The sequence below is a fragment of the Coenobita brevimanus genome, chromosome 54 (genome assembly GCF_032717465.1).
Source record: "Coenobita brevimanus isolate Jiangsu-jjx chromosome 54, ASM3271746v2, whole genome shotgun sequence".
NCBI lineage: Eukaryota > Metazoa > Arthropoda > Malacostraca > Decapoda > Coenobitidae > Coenobita > Coenobita brevimanus.
In genome coordinates this window covers 22413102-22436068 of record NC_137007.1, presented here as the reverse complement: position 1 = coordinate 22436068, position 22967 = coordinate 22413102, and the positions used below count along the sequence as shown (strand labels likewise).

General features: G+C 42.4%; 1 protein-coding gene across 1 annotated transcript in view; it reads left to right on the top strand.

Moving 5' to 3' along the window:
- The window catches only part of LOC145401055 (guanine nucleotide exchange factor DBS-like), a 1269176-nt gene that overhangs the window by 890751 nt on the left and 355458 nt on the right, over positions 1 to 22967 (top strand). Inside the window, exon 20 of the mRNA XM_080273428.1 lies at positions 16554 to 16745. Coding sequence (XP_080129554.1) covers positions 16554 to 16745 — 192 coding nt within the window. The remainder of the gene's footprint in view (positions 1 to 16553; positions 16746 to 22967) is intronic.

The following is a 22967-nucleotide window of genomic DNA, read 5'->3' as shown; positions in this document are numbered from 1 at the left end:
ATCCTTAGTAAGATTAATGTGGGATGGTCCACTTCCTGCATCCTTAAAGGGTACGACCTGGCCCTACACGACATCAGGAAAGCCTGTGACAAACTCACCCAGTACACGGCAAACTTTGGCCAGAGGAACAGACCCAATACTGAATGGAAGACAATGAGTTTGCCCCGGGATGTCAAAGTTGACCGTTCAACAATAATCTGGTACTGGCAACAATGGGCTGCAGGCGTGCTAGTGAGAGGCGCTAAGTTGAAGGCTGCTGCTGAGAAGTTTGCCCACTTTCACAACGTCCCTGACTTTAAGGCATCCGAAGGTTGGTTGTTCAGGTTCAGTCTTCAACATGGCCTTACCAGTCATAAGATTCACGATGAAGCTTTGGACGCTAGTGAGGAGGGAGTGGAAGAATTTCGGCAGAATTTGTCATGATTGATTGAGAAGGAGGGCCTTACTTTCAGTCAAGTCTATAATGCTAACGAAACTGACCTCCTCTACCACTCAGTGCCCACGAACACTCTGGTAGATGAGAAGGAGAAGCACGTGCCTGACCATTAGGCGTCTAAGCAACCAGTATCTGTTTTGTGCTGTGCTAATGCTAATGTGTCGCACTGACTGAAACCTGTTACTGTTTGGCGTGCAAAACAGCCCCTTTGCCTTTGTGGGCAAATGGATAAACCATTCTGTGAAGGCCTGGTTTACCTGCAAGATCTTCACATATTGGTTCCACAGGCATTTCGTCAAGGAGGTCATCCATTATCAAACGGATGAGCTTGTAATCCTTCATGACCAGATAAAGGCTCCTCTTCTGGACAATGCCCACACACATCCCTCCAAGAAAAAATTAGTTGCAGATGTTAGTCACATTAGGTGCATGTTTTTGCCACCTAATATAACTTCTCCTATTCAACCAGTGGACCAGAGTGAGATTGTGGCCATGAAGAGGCTGTACCGACAGAGGTTCCTCAAGGAGTTGATGGTTCTCTTTGAGGATGAGGACGAGCAGAGTCAAGGGCTGGACATGTGATGGTAGATGACACTGGAAAACCCACAGTGCTACAACCTTAAGCCTGCAGTGTACATTGTTGCGAGTATCCATGGAAGTAAGTCTCCGTGAAAACCCTTGAAAGTGGTTGGTCTCATCTCTGTCAGGGATTCGAAGGCAGACACGACTTTCTGGTCATTGACGTGGATGACTTCCACACTTGTCTTCGTAACGCAGGTGAGGCTATGAATGTAGACGACGATGGGGGTGATCCCGGCTATCAGGTTATGTCAGACTTCAAGATCGCCACTTACGTTGCTGCTGCTTGGTCAGAAGAGAGTGACGAGGACGATGCGGACGGCCCAGAGAAGTGCATTGTTCCAGCCATACCCCACCTGAGCACATTCCGGGCACATCCCGAGCAGGTACTTGAGTATGCCGAGCACTTGGAATGTGACAGAGAGATGGTACCTCTCTGCCTTGTGGAGGATCTATGTTCTGTTTGGGAAAGTGTCATTCAACTCCAGAATCGTTGCTACTATTGCCAATCCAAGATCGACTCTATTATCAGACCTCAGTACCCCGCCCAGTCCTCCTCTGCTCTGCCACCACCACAGCATCAAACCATGCCTTCAGCGATGGAGCCTTAACCTAGCACATTGTCAACCATTATGTCTCCCCTTCATGTGAGTTTGTGGCTTTCTTCAGAGTTACTTGAAGTAGGAAGTCCATCACCATGTCTCACACCAGCTCCCCTGGGCCGACTGCAGGAGATCCTTCTTGACTCTGACTGGGACTAAGCACTTCAGACTATGCCACTACACCACATGGGATGTGCTGTGCAGTGTAACAGCTTTGCCAGCCATAGTAAAATAGTCCAAGTCAAGGAGGTAGCAGGTTATTCAGCACAATGCCCAGCAAGGAATTGTGAGTGGTTACATTGATTTTATTCCAACTTACCATACTCTACCATGATTTTATTCTATTTTGCCATTATGTTTTGTGTGCCTACTGCATTTTTCTTGTGTAGATTGTTTACTCATGTTTTTTTCTTGTCACTGCAGGGTATGGTCCTGCTGTGGTGAATGCTTGCCTGTGGTTGATGGGTCTGCTTTACCATGGTAATTGCTTGGCTGTGGTTTATAGGTCTGCTTGATCAGATAGAGTAGTGTTAAACAACAGGAGCAAGTGTTGAATGATGTGCTGTAGTAGCCTTTTGCACTAACTTTCAAAGTTAGGTTATGTACGAATGGGGACCTGGGGAGAAGTCCACTATCCGGACGGAGCCACTACCCCGACAGGCCTTTGACTCTATTACGTCGGATAATCGAGGGATTACTTATTATTACAGGCATACCCCGGTTTAACAATGCAATTGGATAAGTAAAAATCCATTGCTAGGCAGGGTATCGTATCTCAGAGTAGATTTAACATGTATAGGGATGCGTTTTTGAGCCTTGGGTTTCCCCCCCAACCAAGTTGTAAACCCACCCAAATGAGTCCAAAAACAAGTTTCTAGCTAATCTAAACCCCCAGATAGCTTTAAAACAAGATAAACAAAACCTAAAAGGAGTTATAACTCACATAAACTGAAAAATAAAATCCAAAAATTATCAAAAGTTTTTGGAAAAAATCAAACTTAGTTAACTGTACCCCAAAATGACAATGTTCACCCTACCTATGACTAAAACACATTAATCTAAATCTAAAAACAGTTTATAAATCAACCAAAACACAAAATTTAAGTCTAAAATATAATCAAAAGTGGAATAAAAAAAGCAAAACCCATCGTTATACCGGGGTTTCGCCATTGTTTGGCGGGGTAGGGTTGTATTTCTACCCCCATCACTATGTCTGGGTATTGCATCTAAGGGTATTATATCTCCAGATCTGCCTGTATTATGATGATGATGATGATGATGATGATGATGATATTATTATCCATCCATCCATCCATCATCCAATTCTGTGTTGCCCCATGAGGAGCATGAGAGTCTGGGGCTAGGCAAGTTGGTTCTGGCATTTAAGATGTGAGTGACCAGCCTCACTCATCCCTGAGTGGCTTTGCATAGCAATAAACTCGAACCACTCCTTGGATATAAACCCACACAAGCTTATTCCGATTGGAGCTCCTTAATTATATACCCACTAAACCACCAGGCATCACAATTTGGTTATATGGTTACCATCCTGCATAGTAAATGGTTTCCTGGTGTACAGGAAACCACTTGGCTTGTCACTCAGTGTAGAGTCACCCATAGGCAGAAGGAAGAGGAAAGAGTGAAGGAAAGAAAGACAGAAGAGGGAGTGGGAAGTCACCTGTTGGCAGAAGGAAGAGGAAAGAGTTAGGAAAGAAAACATAGATGAGGAAGGAAGGAAGAGAGGAAAGGGCAGACACCCAAAGCAGCACTACATCGAGTGAGTGGATTATTATTCTTATTACTACCCTTCAGACTACCCACATTCCATGAAGCCCCTCTGAACCCCATGGGTGATTTAAATTCCTAAGGCTTGCTTCTTCTTGTTATTCGGTCATAAGTTGGTAAAATGAATGAGGAGACAGACCACAGGCCCCATCCACCTGAATAGTCCTGAGTCCAGGCATGGAACCTGGGACCTGTTGCCCACCAGCTATTGCCAGAGGCTGTGATAGTGACCTTGGGGCGTCCTGCTAGGACAGCCACAGGTTCACCAAGTGCGCCTTGGCACAGTAACTGCCCCGCCATTATACACCCATTGATAGGGCAGTCTCCTGGGGCGCTAACTCCCAGGTTCAGGCCCCTCTCTATTGGGCGGAAGTGGCTTTGTGGGAACCGCAATGGCTGTACCCTCCGGCACAGATCTGAGTCCCACCCTATCCGGTCCCCAAAACTATGCTGGCACAGCCTGCGCCATGCCTCCCCTCAGGTCTGTCGCTAGGTAGTGGAAACAGAGTTTTCTAGCTGCATGCCTTTGATGGCATCAATCCCTGTACCATTGTGTGGTATGTAAAAATGCTTGTAGAGTAATGCATGAGATAGAGAAATGCTTTTGGGAGAGTATGATGGTGCACTCTCCATGATAGTGTTGTACTGAATAGGTTAGCAAAGGGTGTGTCAGGATATCTTGATGGCAAGTGAAACAGGAGCTCCTGCTCTCCCTATCACCAACACTCTCATCCTCTTCAGGAGTACCACTCTGATTTTCTGGTGCTAAAGCATACTGTATGCTATTCTAATTTATTTTGCATTATTACAGTCAAGTTGCCTATGGCGCGGACATCTATGCCGCAGTTTTCTATGACATGGCAAGGTGCCAGAACCAAAAAAACGAACCACGCACATATAATACCTATGGCGCGGGGATGCGGCAAGGTTTGAATTGCGCCTTTTGCCTCGGAACCCCCAACCCTACCCCATCCACTTTAGCACTGTCGTCGTCGGAGTTAGGTACATTCAGTATTTTATGCCTTTAAAGTCCTTTATTATTTATTGTTTAGTGTTTAATTTGTGTGTAATACATGCATTGACTAATTGCTTGATTGTGTGGCTGTGTAAAATAGGGGAAAATGGGGAAAAGTGGGGTGAAAATGGGGACTTTGGTTGAACGTCCAGAACCAAATTCCATTTTTCCCATAGGTTTACTTATTTGTATAGCACAGTTTTCTGTGGTGCGGGCTTTGCCCAAAACCAATTAGCTGCACCTTAGGTGACTTGACTGTACTTTTGTTTGTAGTGTAATAAAAATGTCTTACTGCAGTAAATCCCCACAAACAGCAGTTAATGCACCATTTTGACCAGATGGGTGAGTGAAAATATATGTGAAGATACAGAAGGTCAATGCAGTAGGTCAGTGGGAAGCTATGTATTGGTTACTATGGTGTACTGTAATGGTGTGCCTTGTGGCAACTGGCTTCCACATGTAAAAAACCCTGAAGCATAATAACATTTTATGCACTGCATACTCACCTTTAAAGTGTCACAGTAGATACAAGTGATGGAAATAAGCTTTTGATTTGATTGTGGTAGTAACTTAGAATAAGATGAAGTGGTAAACTTAAAGTACGAGAAATGTTGTGAGAAGTGTCATACGAGGTTTGTTCAGAAAGTATCCAACCTTAGGCTCTAGAAAAATAAATAGCTAACCTGTTGAACTAGGACATTGTATGGGTACGACCCAGAAACCAAACCAAAGCACAGTCGTCCCAGTGGAATCATGCATGGTTGCCTCGATCAGAAAAAAGCAAGACAGGTCCACAGCATGGTAAAATGCACCGTATGTTGAATTTTTTTTTTTTAACTACCATGGTGTTGTGCATCATGAATACAGACCAGGCTGTGAACAGACATAACTACCTTGACATTCTCTGTCATCTTCGTGGTGTATGTCACGAGTCAGCTAGTGACATTGGCTTTTGTGGGAAATCGCGAACTCTAGTGAAATCCCAGTTTATCGTTCAGGTAACCGCTCATTCGCTCGGGAGTCTTTTCAAATGAATTTTTCACTGTCATAAGTGATCGTCTTTGTGTGAGACATTAGCGCTTCCGCTGGGCGATTTGTTTTGGGCGTGTTTCGCTCATTCTAGCTGTTAGAAATAAGGCCATAGCGCTCCCTTCTTTCCCACGAGTTAGTCAGTCAAGATTTGAGCGCCACGGAAGTAAGTTGTGTGTGGCAGTGTCCTTCCTCAACAACACCTAGTTCCCACCATAGCTGTAATTGGCGAGAGACAGCGAGTGCAGTGTTCTTCCTCAGTAACGACACCCAGTCACCGCTTAGTCCACTCTTTGACCAGTATTTTCTTTTCGTTTTCCTAGACTCAAGAGTTTAGTTAAGGTGCTGTTCTCTCACATGCCGGCCGGCTGCGCCGCATGTTTTTTCCTAGGTTTAAGAATTTAGCTTTTGAGTGAGTGAGTTAGTGCGATCTCTTTATTTGAATTCACTTTGAAGTGTAATGTTAAATTTATTCCTTTGTAATCAATAGATTTAATGGTTCTTTTTCTTTGAGCTTAATGTAATGTAAACTCGTGTTTCATTTCTCCATAATTAAGCTTATTCTAGTTATAGCTCGTAGCTTGCATAAACGCATTGCTATTCATAACTGGTACTTGGGCCAGTCTTGTTGTATTAAGCTTAAAATCCGTTGTTCCTTCTAGGAGTTAACGCATCAGCAAGAACCTGATATCATTAATAGTATTAGTTATTTATTGTGAGGGGTGAAGTCACACTCTCCAGAGGCTAACAGTACCAATAAACAGCAGTTGTGAGGAATTAGTCTGCTGTGTACTGTTAAGAAAGTTTATAAATTCTTGTTCTTAGAAAATCGAGCGAAGCTAGCCAGCATAAAGTAATCATTGCTTGATTTTAGCAAGACAATTCATTGTACTGCTCTTCAGTATTACTGAACGTTATCATTTAATATTGCTTACTTTTAAAAACCCCATGACAATTGGCAACCTCATTCCAGGATATTAACTCCTAGCTCTAAAACTATTCACGAGATAATACTCACTCGTTCATATTTAGGTATTTATCATTAAAGTCTATAGGCACTACCTTACTGGTGATTATTGATTCATTTTATTCTATCTATCTATCTATTGCCAGACGCCTCAATCCCGTTTGGGGTGGCCACAAACAAATCCCCTCCAAGTCGCCCTGTCCCCCGCCATTTCACTGCCCTGCTCCCAACTCACCCCCCCCTCTCTCATATACCTCTCCACCCCATCCCTCCATCTCATCCTCGGTCTCCCCCTCCCTCTTCCACCCTCCACCTCACTCACATACACTCTCTTCGTCAGTCTTTCACCCTCCATCCTCTCCACATGGCCAAACCACCTCAGTGTGTTCCTCATAACGCTTCCTATCACATCCACGTCCACACCACAACGCTCCTTTATATCCTCATTCGTCAGCCTGTCTCTCCACGTGACTCCACAGGCTCCTCTTAAATAACTCATTTCCACTGCTCTCACTCTTGACTTGTGTCCTTCCAACAATGTCCAAGCTTCACTTCCGTACGTAAGAGTTGGTATCACAATACTGTCATGTAGTAACTTTTTTACTTCCATGCTCACTTCCCTGTTCCTTATCACTGCTTTCAAGGAACCAGCAACCTTTCTTCCCTGCTGTACCCTTTCAAGCACTTCACCCTCCAAACCTCCATCCTTACTCATCACACTACCCAAATACTTAAACGTACTCACATTTTCCAATTCTTCACCATCCAGCCTCGCTGTACATTCACTGACTTCACCTCTCTCAAAGACCATCACTTTACTCTTCCCTACATTCACCTTTAGGTTCCGTTTCTTACACACTCTCTCAAACTCATCCACCAAGCCTTGCAGCTCCCCTTCGTCTTCACTCAACAACACAGTATCATCTGCAAACAACAGTACAGGGAGTTTCCAAACACTATCCTCTCTCACCAGGGCCACTCCAACATCCACTACCCTACCTTGTACCTCTTTTATTACCCCATCCATGTACAGATTGAACAACCATGGAGACATGACACATCCCTGTTTCAAACCAACTTTCAAAGAGAAAAATTCACTTAGTTCACCATCCACACGCACTGCAGCCTTCGCACCATCGTACATACTCTTCACAGCATTCAACAACTTCCCATCTACTCCATATATTCTTAACACTTTCCACAATCCTTGTCTATCCACCCTGTCATATGCTTTCTCCAAATCCATGAAAGCCACATACAACTTCTTTCCCTTCTCTAGAAACTTTTCCACTAAGGATCTAAGAATGAATATCTGATCTACACAACCTCTTCCCTTCCTAAAGCCTCCCTGTTCTCCAACTAATTTCTCTGTTCTTTCTCTAACTCTGTCTATAAGTATCCTACCATACACTTTTCCTATTATACTAAGAAGACAAATGCCCCTATGATTACTACACACTTCTTTTTCCCCTTTTCCTTTGTACAAGGGAATAATTATACCTGACTTCCAATCCTCCGGGACTCTACCTTCCTCCCAGGCCAATCTGCACATCTTCCACATCCGTTCTACTACTATCTCTCCCCCATGCTTCAGTATTTCACCACACACTCCATCAATTCCTGGGGCTTTCCCCGATTTAACTTTCTTCATTGCTTCCACAACTTCTATCCTACTGATTTCTTCTTGTCTTCTTACCTCCCTCCTTCTCCCAGCCATTCCCCAGCCACTTATACTCGCATTACTTCCATCCTCTACGTTCAACAATTCCTTAAAGTGTTCTCTGCATCTGCTCACTTTTTCTCCCTTCTCCACTAGTAATCTACCATTTTATTAATTTACATAATAATTTTGACAGTCAGTTGTTTGTTTAATTTTCTTTCTTTACCAGTTTAATTAGATAAAACTGGTCACCACTAACCTGTGCGTATATTCTTTATTTTTGATTATTCGCATCTCTCTTTGCAAAAAGAAAAAAAAAATTGCAGTCAGTACTGAGTCGCTAGTACTTAGATTGAGTTAGCATCATGTCGACCAGCGTCTATGTACAGGAAGCCAAAGATATGGGTCTTACGGACCCAACTGAAATTAAGGAGTTCGTCCTCTCTAGGTTTAATTACGAACAGCAGCGCGAGAGTGATGCTCGTGAAGAGTGTCGAATTCAGCGTGAGGAACGCGAAAAGGAACGCGAATATGAGCAAGAACAGTGCGAACACGAGCGAAAACAGCGCGAACTCGACTTAGAACACGAATGAGAACAGCGTAAGGAACGAGAGAGAGAACGAGAACACGAACATGCCGAGTGAGAAGCACGCGAAAAACACGAATTTGAAATATTGAAGCTCAAGCGAGATTCTTTGGCTTCAGACATGTCTGGTGCAGTTGGTCCAAGCTCCACGAGCGTTCTCCCTGCACATGTTATGGCGACCCCACACATCAAGCTCCCCCCATACAAAGAAGGCGAGCGAATCGAGCCATACATAGCTCGTTTTGAAGACATGGCTCAACTTTATCAGCTGGATGATGCAGCTAAGCGGCTTTAGTTTCTTAGCCTGTTTGAGGGCCCTACCCTCGATATTCTCCACAGAATTCATGGAGACAATGTCACGTATGAGATGATGAAGGCCGCACTCATCAAAGCGTACGGTCTCACAGTTGACGACTCCAAGAGTCAGTTCATGAGGGCGCGTTTACAGGATAAAGAGACTGCTGTTCAGTTTCTTGACCAGCATACTGCTTACTTAAATGAGTGGATGGAGAAAGATAAAACTCCTTCCACGCATGAGGGGATAATTGACCTTATGCTGCGCACGCAGCTAGAAAAGTCGTGGCCTACTGAACTTATGGCTGAACTTAAGATCTGCCAGGTAAGAGATGCCAGCCAAATGGTGAAGAAGGCTGACGCATTCTTTACTGCATACGGGTATCAAACTCGCAAGCAGTATACCTGGAACAGGAAACCTGATAAATCTGGGAAACCGTCTCAGACTGAACCACAGCAACAAGGCCGTTCTCAGAATAATGGCCAAGGTCCAAAACTGCAGAGGAAGGACCAGGGGCAAAACACTCAGAAACCTGAGTGGAAGCGGTACAACAGGTACCCTAACCAGCAGCAGTATCAGCCACGCAACCGACCGTCGGGACTGTCCTTTTCACCACCAGCTCAAGTGAATAGGAGGCAGGAGGCGAAGGCAGCCTTCATTCCTCAGCAGCAGCACGGTGGTCACGTCCCTACCAGTATGGGTACTCCCCCACAGTTCACTAGTCCCACAGCGACAGTGAACACCCCTCCACAGATGGCCAATTTCCATCTCCACAGGCAGTGAGTACGACCCCTCAAGTATCTAGTTCACAAGGCGCCATGTTTGCCGCATCATTTATTCAGCAGCCTCATGAGTGGCTAGCTGCTTCCTCCACAGGCCCTCCCACAGGTGACAGTGCCTTCCTTGTTCAGCCAGGGTTTGTGGGAGGCATTCCTGTGAAGGTCCTGAGAGACAACGGGTCCTCAGGTTGCTCTGTCAAGCAGAGTCTAGTTCGGCCTGAGCAGTACACAGGTCGACAGATCCAAGCTAACCTTATTGATGGATCAGTGAGATTGTTCCCTGAGGCATGTATCCGGGTGGCATCTCCATTTTACACTGGTACGACACTTGCAGTTGTCATGCCAGAACCTATATTTAATCTAATCATAGGCAATATTCCCGGTGCCAAGCATGGTTGCACCGAAGATGACGCTACTCAGACTTCGGCTACAGTAACATGAGCCATGACTGAGGCTCCAGATTGTGTCACCCCAGTGACCATTGAATCGCCGCAAGATCTGATGTGTAGCCAAGTTGTTGTTCAAGAACAGGACTCTGACCCAACACTGGCTGCCGTGCGAAAGAAACAAAAGGGTAGAGTGATAAAGTATTCACGGGGAGGTCGAGCCAAGTTCGTTCGCAAACAAGGACGGCTCTACCGTGAGTTACGAACACCCGAGGGCGAGGTTCGACTGCAGTTTGTCGTTCCCGCCAAGTACCGCCAAGCAGTGTTAGAATGGGGTCATTGTTCAGCCTCAGGAGGTCACTTGGGCAAAAGGAAGACCCAGGGCCGTATCCGAGCTAACTTTTTCTGGCCAGGGATGGGACGAGACATAGATAGTTTTGTGCGTTCCTGCTGTGTGTGTCAAAGTACCACTAATCAGGGACATGTCCTTCCTGTGCCATTTGAAACCACACCCATAATCTCTGAGTCAGTTGAGAGACAGAGTAGTGGTGAAGTGGGTGCAGACCTGACGTCTCGCCCATTGGCCCTACAGGACACATCATGTCCAGGGCCTGTACATACATATGTACCATAAGTTAAGGGGGAAATTGAGAACCCTGCAGAGACAGTCCGAGGCTGTGTACGAGCCCGAGATTGCGTAGCGATTTTCAGCTTCCTGTCATTAATCGTAAACGTAGAGTTTGTTAACCAGTAAACTGGGTGATGGGATGTGAACCCTTACGCCTACGTTTCCTTGGTAATAATGACATAAGTACTGATTGCTAGGCAGAGAGAGAGAAATGACATTTTTGATGCTCCACCTTGACTGTTTTTGCAGGTGCAGCTGGTGGGTGCAGATTAGCTGGTCGTCCCTGTCGCATGCTGCCGCCCCCTTCTCTTCTGTCTTGTCGTCATTATTTACTATAAATTTGTATTACATGATTTTATACGTAGGTACAGTTACACCACAACTGTCACACCTACACCATGTATTACATACGTTACGCTACATAACAATTAGTTGTTAATGTAAATGTAGCGAACTTTTTGCTCAGTTTGACCTGAGTACAGGATTTTTCACTGTCATCACGGAGTTTTTCCCTCAAGCTTGCTTCTATTAATGTAAATACAAGGTTTTTTCGCTCACTGGTGACTGCGACTTTCTCCTGTAGCAGGATAGCACACACACACCACAGTGTGAATCTTGTGTGACTGAGTTAGGAATTATATGTATGTATATTGAAATCTTTTTTTTCTGAAGAAAAAAAGATTTGATTTTCATGGGGCATAATGTCACGAGTCAGCTAGTGACATTGGCGTTTGTGGGAAACCGCGAACTCTAGTGGAATCCCAGTTTATCATTCAGGTAACCGCTTATTTGGTCGGGAGTCTTTTCAAATGAATTTTTCACTGTCATAAGTGATCATCTTTGTGTGAGACATTAGCGCTTCCGCTGAGCGATTTGTTTTGGGCGTGTTTCGCTCATTCTAGCTGTTAGAAATAAGGCCATAGTGCTCCCTTCTTTCCCACGAGTTAGTCAGTCAAGATTTGAGCGCCACGGAAAAAAGTTGTGTGTGGCAGTGTCCATCCTCAACAACACCTAGTTCCCACCATAGCTGTAATTGGCGAGAGACAGCGAGTGCAGTGTTCTTCCTCAGTAATGATGCCCAGTCACCGCTTAGTCCACTCTTTGACCAGTATTTTCTTTTCGTTTTCCTAGACTCAAGAGTTTAGTTAAGGTGCTGTTCTCTCACATGCCGGCCGGCTGCGCCGCATGTTGTTTTCCTAGGTTTAAGAATTTAGCTTTTGAGTGAGTGAGTTGGTGCGATCTCTTTATTTGAATTCACTTTGAAATGTAATGTTAAATATATTCCTTTGTAATCAATAAATTTAACAGTTCCTTTTCTTTGAGCATAATGTAATGTAAACTCGTGTTTCATTTCTCCATAATTAAGCTTATTCTAGTTATAGCTCGTAGCTTGCATAAACGCATTGCTATTCATAACTGGTACTTGGGCCAGTCTTGTTGTGTTAAGCTTAAAATCCGTTGTGCCTTCTAGGAGTTAACGCATCAGCAAGAACCTGATATCATTAATAGTATTAGTTATTTATTGTGAGGGGTGAAGTCACACTCTCCAGAGGTTAACAGTCCTAATAAACAGCAATTGTGAGGAACTAGTCTCTGCTGTGTACTGTTGAGAAAGTTTATAAATTCTCGTTCTTAGAGAATTGAGCGAAGCAAGCCAGCATAAAGTAATCATTGCTTGATTTTAGCAAGACAATTCATTGTCCCTGCTCTTCAGTATAATTGGAAATCATCCTTCAATATTGTATAATTTTAAAAACCCCGTGACAGTGTAGTTCAGCGGAAGAGGCCAGACCTTTGAAAAGTGGCATGTTGGAGGCTGCACCATGACAATGCCCCTGCCAATTCTTCTCCAGTGATTCAGGAATTTTTGGCCACACACAACATTCTGCTGGTCTGGCAGGCTCCTTACTCACCAGACATGTCTCCGTGCAACTTTTGGTTATTCCTCAAGCTCAAAACTCCACTGAATGGTTTCCGATATGAAGCAAAAGAAGAAATCATAACGAATTTTACTAAGCACCTGCGGGAGATACTGAAAACCTACTTTGAAAGACATTTCAGGTGGTGGAAAGAACGCTGGGCTACATGCCTCAAGTCAGAAAGGGCCTGCTTTGAGGGGGATTAATGTCCCAGCTCAACAGGTTAGCTGTTTGTCATTTTAGAGCCTGAAGTCAGATATTTTCTGAACAGTCCTCGTATTCATAAGAATTCACAAGAACAGAAATTGATGGTTTGGAATGGTTAATTTTGAGAATTTCATATTCACAGACAGAGTACAGTACATTGATGGCAATGCTGGTTCATAAAGTTATTTAGGAGAAATATAAGAGGAAAGTGTTTTCTGGTTTTTGATCGAGAGTAGCAGAATCAGTGTAATTGTTGCTGGTCCAGTCCCTCCAGTCTTTTTTTAGGGGTTATTAATTGCGTACTAGGCAAAACAGTGTGTGTAAACGTGGCCCCTGAACTGTTTACATTTATTCCCATTTATTGCTTTATTTAGCTTGAGTTTTTTTTGTCATTGCAATAGTTTGAGGGACCAATTACCTAGATGATGATCAGGAAGGTGATTATTGAAATTGACTGGCATTTATGCTTCACACCACCACTGACAATTCAGTCTTTCTTAGAAACAATAACTGGGGTTAGATGTTAGTAAAATGAGCTAAGAAGTAAACAAAATACAGGGATCTCCTCCAAGACATGCAGTACTGTATAAGCAATCTAGGTGGGCATGTGCTACACCCAGTGTCATCTGTGGCCACCTGGTAAATTAGTTTAGCAGATGTCGGAATTTCAGGTGCCCTCTTGTAGTTCTGTTTGTATTAAAGAGGTGCCGGACCATCTGATGCCGGATGATTGGTGGTGTACCTGTAGTCATTTTGGTATGCAGTACAGTAGCGCACCAGGTTTCAAACCTAACAAGGACCATGAAAAGTGCTGCCAAAGTTGGGGCATTGACCTTACGGGAAATAAGCTAATAGGGACTCGGCCCATAAGAAAACTCACCCCCCTAGTGTATTTCCTACTTTATTAAACACGTCCTTAATTTACATGAAATGTTGCTGTTAGCCTGCCCTTTGAACCTCTGTTGCTAACCCCGTGAAGCAGTGAACTCTTGGAGTGACACATTGTTATGTTTCTTTTGCGACTACATCATAAACTAGGTGGGCCTGGCCTTGAATTTTAGACCTTGACACACTAAAGCCTTTGAGTCCCCCTATTCAACCATTGTAACAAATAATGTTCAACCACTAGCATAACAGAGTGGTCACCGTTTTCACTCGTCTACCTCCGGTGCCTGGTTCAAAATACTTCTTTGCAAGAGCTAGATTGGCTTTAAGTTCACTCATCTGTTTTCTCATGCTATGCACAGTCGACTGTAGCACATTATACACTTTTCATATTTCAGAGTTATGGGCACCTTTCTCCATTTCCACCATGATTTTATTTTTGAACTTGTCATCATACTTGCATTTTTCACCCCCTTGTGGTAGTCAAGCTTGGCCATCCCTTTACTGCCTGCCATTCCAGGTTCATGCTTTCTTACACCATTTTCACTATCACCTGGTCCACGTCCAGCTCCACTTGAAGCACAAGATGACACATTTCCGTCAATTCCTTAGCAAGGACACGAGAGTGTAACACTCAACTTGTGGAGACACTGAGCATTGCGGGAAACAGGCTGAAACTGAATGTTGGTGCTGATGTCGCTGTGGTGAGAATCCAAAACATGTGATGCTGGAGGGCATCAAAGTGCTTTTTTTAGTCGCGAGTGGGCAATCACGGGAATATTTGATTGCTGTCGCCGAAGTGCATTTTGCCAATCTGGATGCTGCAAAACCTGTATACAATAGAAAGAGAGAGTTGGATGAATTTCAGAGTACAGACTGGAAGTAAGATGCTTGAGGCTGATAACTTTAGAAATTTTTTGCTATGTAATCATTGCAAAATGGAGTAGGGGAGTATGATAGCTTATTGCAGTAATAGTAGAACTTTGCACTCTTCTGAAAGGTAGGGTAGTAAGTTTAGAAGTAAGGAGAAGCATGTGAGAATGTTTACTGCTTTTGGCACTATCTTATCGGATAAAATTTGGGCAAAAAGTGATAAGATCTTTTAATGTTAAACCCATATATAATCAGTCAAAAGTATGCCATGCTTCCTGTTAAGGACCAGTTCTCTCTGGATTAGCCATGGTACAGCTGAGGATGTTCACTGTGCATGTAACTGAAGGTGGTCCTGTATGCATACAGCTAATGATGTTCTAGGTCAGGTGCTAAAACCTGCTGATTGCTTTCCAGCATTTACTGGAAACAGTTGAGACAAAGAAACCAGTGATGTGTAATAAAACTTGTAATGATGTGAGAGTCTCAACATGGACTTTAATTGTGGTTAAGCTCCCAGCTGGAACATGGATTACTTCAGCTGGTTACCAAATTGGTAGCTGCACATCACTTTAATGGTAGTATCTCCCAGGGTTAGTGATAGTTAGTAACATGAGTGACTACCTGTTCGTTAGTTTTTTTATTTTTTTTAATAACAGAGGAAGGAAAAACAAATGAATGAAAAAAATAATCCAAACACCAGATTACTGGCACCCTCCATTCATAAATATATCTGTAACAGTTAGACTTGAACAGCTGAAGGTTGAAGTTTAGGGGGAAACAACTCTGGAGAATTGAGTTCCAAAGAAATGCAGTTTGGGGATAATAGATTTCTGATAGGCGGAACTTCTGCAGTATGGCAGTGTGACATTCCAGTCATGAGCACTACTAGATGCCTGTGTAGCACAGGGGAAGGCATGGAGAGGTGGCAGAATGGCTGCAACTTTGTCTGAGCATTTGCCACAAAAGTATCTGTAAAATAATGCAAGGGAGGCAACATTCCTTCTTATCTGTAGGGGAGGAAGTTTTTTTTGTAATAGCAGGGTTATTAATAATTCTAACAAATAAATTAAAAAATGAATAAAAAAATAATCATTACACCAGATTACTGGTGTCCCCCATTCAAAAAAATCTGTAACGGTTGGACTTGAATAGCTGTAGGTTGAAGTTTGAGGGGAAACAACTCTTGGGAAGAAAGTTTCAAAGAGATGCAGTTCTGGGAATAAAAGATTTCTGATAAGCAGAAGTTCCGCAATATGGCAATGTGAATTTTTTTTTTTTTTTTTTTTTTTAAGATGGTGCATCCTAGAATTAGGGATAACCAGCCACATATCACTTACAAGCTACCAAGCTGTTAAATTACTTCAGAATAGCCACATAGACAGGATAGATTTGGGGATGGAAAATAGGACTGTTGGAGTGAGAGCAAGAATCACTGGATGGAGAGAGACATACAGTTCTTTGAATGTATGGTCACATTCAGAGAACGGGCATTAATGTGTCCAAAGAAAACAGTAGAAAGTGAGATTGAGGGTACTGTAGGAAGAGGAAGGTTGTATCTGAGGTGGAGTAGAGGGTGTTGAAAGAAGTGGAGGAAAGAGAAGTAAGAATATGAAAAGTAACTGAAAATGTGAGAAATATTCAAATATCTACAAATAGAGCAGTCTGGAGGAGGTTCTGTGAAGTTCATTCTTTGTGATTGCTTTTCCCATGATAGAGCAAGGCATTAGAGATGTTGCTGATAATAATATTCTTTGTAATCTGGTTGTACATTATGCCATTACTGTACTTACTGACCTCAATGCAGCACTTCAAGCGTATTGATTTAGCGCATTTCTGTTTACTATTTTCAAACTTATTTTCATGCATTCCACATGATGATATGTTCCATCGACTATCAAACTTATTTCTCATGTATTCCACAGAAAGATACATTCCATCGACTCTACTCACTGTACTGCCAGAACAAGCCTCAAAGTGAAGAATTAAGGCGACAAGTGGGCGATGCTAACCCATTCTTTAAGGAATGCCAACGTCGTCTCCACCACAAACTGCCTCTTGGTGCCTACCTCCTCAAGCCAGTCCAAAGGGTCACTAAATACCAGCTCTTGCTCAAGGTAAATTTTTCTTGGAACAAATATTTGACTCTCTTGGATACTTGAGCTTGAATAAAGTTCATGCATCAGATGTACTTTCATGATTTAGTTTTGAATTTTAGTTGTCTTCTCATTCACCTACTATCTGACCAGAGTTGTCAGTTAATGCAGGACTCCTCATCTTAGTAGCCACAGTGATCCATTGGTTATCACACACTTGGTTGTGTTGGTATTCATTATTGCTGTAAGATGAAAATCAACACTTCTGTCATTATAGCACATTTCGCAGTTCGAGCATGCTATTATCTTGTGCCTGAGCTGGGCTGCACCCGAGCCTGAGTCTTGATTTAAATTCAAAATAATGAAAGTTAATAGACTACCAAAAATGTAAAGATTTATTGACTAGATTGTACATGAATGTTTGTAGTTTTTTTTCGGTAACAGCTGTTTTGGTATTTAACCAACAACAAACATGGCCGAAAATGTAAACAATGAGGGTCTAGAATTTCAAGGATTTGATGCTAATACCAATGTCATGGACCTGGTTAAAACATTAATTATGAGGATTAGTGGACTCGAAAAGAAAGTAGAGAATCTAGTGATAAAGGATGTGTCAGAAAATACGGAAACTACCACACAGAGTCTGATCCAGTCCAATGAAACAGCCAATGAAGAGATTAGGAATTTGAAGCGGGAGAATGTTGAACTAAGGAGGAAACTAGAAGAGAGTACTAATAAAACGGAGAAGGTGAGTAATGTATTAGAAGAACATAAGGCAAAGTGGGCACACGTAGAAGAAGAACAGAAAGAAGTGGTTAGCTTAAGAGAGATCATCCAGGAAGAAAGAAATGGAAGAAAATGTAGTGAAAATACTGAAGAAAAAAGAGAAAATAGTGAGAGAAACTGTAGAAGGAACAGGTGTGTGGTAGTATTTGGAAAGAGGGAAGAGGAAGAAAAGGTTAGGTTCGTAAGACTCGAGAGAGACACGAACATGGTGAGAGGAATATTAGGCAAGATTGACCCCGAAGGAGACAAGTGGGTAAAAGAAATTGAGGAAGTAAGGAGGATAGGGCCTTACAAGAAAGGGGAAACAAGACCAATGAGAGTCAAGTTTACATCAGAAAGTGTAATAAATGAGATACTTAAAGTGACCTGGAAATTAAGCAAAGAGGCGGAGATGGAAAATATTATAATAAGAAAAGATCTGAATGAAGAAGAAAGAGAAGTTTTAAAATCATTAAAGGAAGAAGTAAAGGAAAAAAATAAGAGGACAGAGGGAGAATGTAATACTTTTTTTTGGAGAGTATTGGATATGCAAGTAAGGAAATGGTATTTAAGGAAATAGAAGTGAAGGAAACTAAGGGGGATGGTTGTGAAAGATCAGAAGTTGAGGAAGTGGTACGGACAGAGAGTAGGAGAGAAGAGGGTATTAATAATGTCAAAAATAATTTGAAGGTGATATATACTAATGTGGATGGTTTCATATCGACAAGGATTGAAATTAATGATTTCTTGAGAGAACATGAACCTGATGTCATGTGCTTTGTAGAGACCAAATTAAGAGAAGATATTGATGTTCATTTGGGAGATGGTAAATACAAACTGTGGAGAAAAGACAGAAAGGAAAAAAAGGGAGGAGGAGTGATGATAGCAGTGAAGAACAACATAAATGTAGATACAGTACTGTGGAAATGGGAGAAGGCGGGGCTGAAGTGATATATATACGTTGTTGGAAGGACACAAGTCAAGAGTGAGAGCAGTGGAAATGAGTTATTTAAGAGGAGCCTGTGGAGTCACATGGAGAGACAGGCTGACAAATGAGGATATAAAGGAGCGTTGTGGTGTTGATGTGGATGTGATAGGAAGCGTTATGAGGAACACACTGAGGTGGTTTGGCCATGTGGAGAGGATGGAGGGTGAAAGACTGAAGAAGAGAGTGTATGTGAGTGAGGTGGAGGGGGAAAGAGGGAGGGGGAGGCGGAGGATGAGATGGAGGGATGGGGTGAAGAGGTATATGAGAGAGGGGGGTGTGAGCTGGGAGCAGGGGAGTGAAATGGCGGGGGACAGGGCGACTTGGAGGCGATTTGTTTGTGGCCACCCCAAACGGGATTGAGGCGTCTGGCAATAGATAGATAGATAGAAGAAACTGGAGAGAATGTTAAGAGAGATATGGCGGTAGTGTATGTTCCCCCAAAGACGAGAGCATGGAAGGATGACGAATACCATGAGATGTTGTTAGATATGGCTAACTACTTGCAAAAAATAATTGAGAAAAGCAATAATATAATTTTGGTGGGTGACTTTAATTGTAAAGAGGTGAACTGGGAGGAATGGTACTCGGGAGGCGGCGAGGATTCGTGGGGCACTATGTTATTAAATATAATAATGAATAATGTGATGACGCAATGGGTCAAAGAAGAGACACGGTTTCGAGGTGAGGACACACCAGCAAGGTTAGATTTACTGTTCACCAAAGAACTTGATGTAATAGAATCATTCGAATATCTCTGTCCTTTGGGAAAAAGTGATCACGTGGTCATTGAGTTCCAGATGTTAATAGGGAATGTCGGGCCAAGAGACGAGCTTCATAGACAGGGAAGATACAACTTTGGGAAAGCAAATTTTACAGGATTGAGAAACTTTTTTGAAAATGCGGATTGGAGAAAACTCAGAGAAACAAGAGAGATACAGAGGAAGTGAGATATCTTTCTAGACCTCTATAATTTGGGTGTGGAAAAATTTGTACCAAGAGTAAGAGGGAAAGAAAACAGGAAAAAGGAGTGGTTTAATAGAAGGTGTATGATAGCAAAACAAGAGAGAGATAAGGCGTGGAACAATTGGAGAAAGAGAGGTAACGACAGAACAAAGGAAGGATATAAAAGAACAAGAAATGAATACACAAGAATACGTAGAGAAGAAGAAAGGAATTTTGAAAAAGGTATAATTGACAAATGCAAGGATGAACCCAAACTGTTTTATAGAGTTGTTAATGGCAAACTGAAACAAAAGGAAGGAATCACCAAACTGAAAGTAGAAGGAGAGGTCTTTAAGGATGCGGCAATGCAAGCAGAAATAATGAACAAACGTTTCCAGTCAGTTTTCACTAAAGAAAAGGAGCTTGTGAAAGGGGAGAGAGTGATTAGAAATGTTCCGGTGATGAAAGATATAAAAGTGGAGGTACAGGAAGTGTATAAATTACTGGAAACTCAAGATGTAAGGAAAGCCCCAGGACCTGATGGAATTTCTAATTGGGTACTGAAGGAATGCAGAGAACAACTGGCGGATAAAATTCACAGCTTAATTGTATGCTCACTGGAAGAGGGGAAAGTGCCAAAAGAATGGAAGAGGGCAAATGTGGTACCAATTTACAAGGGAGGAAACAGGGAAGAACCCCTGAATTATAGACCAGTGTCTCTAACCAGCATGGTCACAAAATTGTGTGAGAGAATCCTGAAAGACAGATGGATAAAATATCTGGAAGAGATGAATATTTTGGCTGAATGTCAGTTTGGATTCAGAAGTGGAAGGTCATGTGTTTCTAACTTGTTGAGCTTTTACTCAAGAGCGATTGATGTGGTACAGGAGAGAGATGGTTGGGTGGATTGTGTGTACTTAGACTTAGAGAAGGCCTTTGACAAGGTACCTCATAAGAGACTAATGTGGAAACTAGAATATATAGGAGGACTAAAGGGGAAACTTCTGGAATGGATGAGAGACTTTTTGAGAGACAGACAAATGAGGACAGTAATAAAGGAAAAGATGTCTGGATGGAGAGAAGTAACAAGTGGAGTCCCTCAAGGCTCATTGTTGGCGCCAGTAATGTTCCTGATGTACGTAAATGATATGGTAGATGGAGTGAACAGTTATGCAAGTCTGTTTGCTGATGATGTAAAGATCTTGAGGAAGATAGAGGTTGAGGAGGATTGTAAAATACTGCAGGAGGATTTGGATGGGATTCACGATTGGAGCCGGACGTGGGAAATGAAATTTAATGTAAAGAAACGTAAAATATTGGAAATGGGTAAAAGTACCAAGAGACCATCACTGAATTATTTTTTGGGTAATGAATTAATCACAAAAAGGAGAGAAGAGAAAGATTTGGGAGTGCTGGTCCAAGATAGTTTGTCACCAGAAAAGCACATTAACAAGATAGTTGGAGAAACTTATAAACTCTTGACTAACATAAGAGTAGCATTTCATTATATGGATGAGGAAATGATGAAAAGATTGATAGTGGTCATGATCCGCCCCAGGTTAGAATATGCAGCGGTAGTGTGGTCCCCACACAAAAAGAAAGATATAAACAAGATTGAGAGAATACAAAGAACAGCAACGAAGATGGTCCCCAGTCTGACAGACCTGTCATACAAAGAGAGGCTGGAAAAACTGGATTTGCCTTCATTAGAGGAAAGGAGAAAGAGGGGAGACATGATTGCAGTGTCCAGGACCATGATGGGAGTAGATAAAATTGACAAAGAAGATCTGTTTGTATTGGATAAGAGAGCAACAAGAGGACACGGAATGAAATTGAAAAAGTCAAGCTGCTTGAAGGATATCAAGAAATATAGCTTTCCTTATGGAAGTATAGACTTATGGAATAGCCTGGACAAAGAGATCGTCCAGTCTAAAAACTTAAACGAGTTTAAAGCTAAATTCGACTTATTGAGAAACAGCGACGGAAACCCATGAGCATAGTATATTCCGTGTATATCACAATTAGGTATATTAGGTAAATACTTAAATATTTGAAACGACTTAGACAAAGAGGTGGTGCATGAGAAAAACATTCATGTGAGTAAAGGTAGACTTGATAAATGTGGACATGGAGACAGGACAACACGAGCATTGCTCAATTCCTGCATACTACAAATAGGTAAATACAAATAGGTAAATACATCTCAAGCACACTGGCCCAGCGCATTAGATCAAGACATCATCCAACAATGTTCTTAGATCACCCAACTATAAAATTTGGTAGAAAACAAGACCCCCCAGAATACTAACCCCCCATGCAGAGTATACCCTGTACAGCCTGTACTGTACTGTACTATACAGTATTACCAGTAAATTTCTCACCTAATTGTAAATGCAGTCTAGGCATCAATTCATGAAAGATATTTAAACACTACTATGTATCAGTAAATAGGTTTATGTGGAAGATGAGCAGTGGCTCAACCAAAGTCACTAAACCTTGGCCCAGATCACTACATCCATGTGCCCTTTCTCTGTCCTGTGCCACTTTAGGCTGAAATGGTTACCACCCAAGTGACCTAATCTCTGATTTAAGGAAATCTGAAAACCACCAGTCCCACAAACTCCCAAAACATCCCACAGACCAACATTTTATCCAGCCATATTTAGCAGGAAACAGCCATACCTGGGTACACTGTCTTCTAACCATTACAGCGGGTGAGCTGGCTTGAGCCCAAGAGTAACAGACACACATACTCACTCCTCCTCCACACACATTTACCCAGCGCATCCACCATGACATCATCAAACAAGTGAGATATTTTCGTTGGTCCAGGACCTTTTATCTGTGAAAGCTTGTTTTTCATTGGCCCAAAACGAACAAATATTCACACTCACACATTTGTCTGACACATTAGCTGTAACATCATTGTATGGGTGATGTTTTCATTGGACCAGAACATTTAGGCTGCGAAAGCTCATTTTTCACTGGCCTGCATCATCAGAGCAGGGGCAGATGGTGAATTTCACAAAACTTTTCCCACACTCCTGAATCGTGAACAGCCTTAACCCCTAAAGACCACAAATCTCACAGCCTCCCTATTCCCAGAACTGCAAAGAGGGTCCTGTTTTTTAACTTTCACCAAGGTAAATTGTTTTCTTACCAGTTTTAAGAGCTTGAATTTACACACCTGGAAATGTATATTTCACTCTCATATGACTAATGGTTAACGCAATATCGACTGTCAAAGAATGTCAAAAATAAAATGGTTACCCCTTGCGTAGAGAGAGAGAGAGAGAGAGAGAGAGAGAGAGAGACTGACAGGCAGACTGACTGACAGAAAGAGAGAGACAGAGAGAGAAAAAAAAAATTGCTCCAAAGTAAGTTTTGGTATTAGAGATTTGAAGAGCTTGATTTTACACATCAGAAAATCTATATTTCACTCTTGTATGTTTAACCCCTAAAGTATGCAATGCACTCAGCAGGTCTGTCCCTAAAACAGGGTCGATTTTTTGACTCTCACCAAGGTAAAAATTTTTCTTCCACATTTC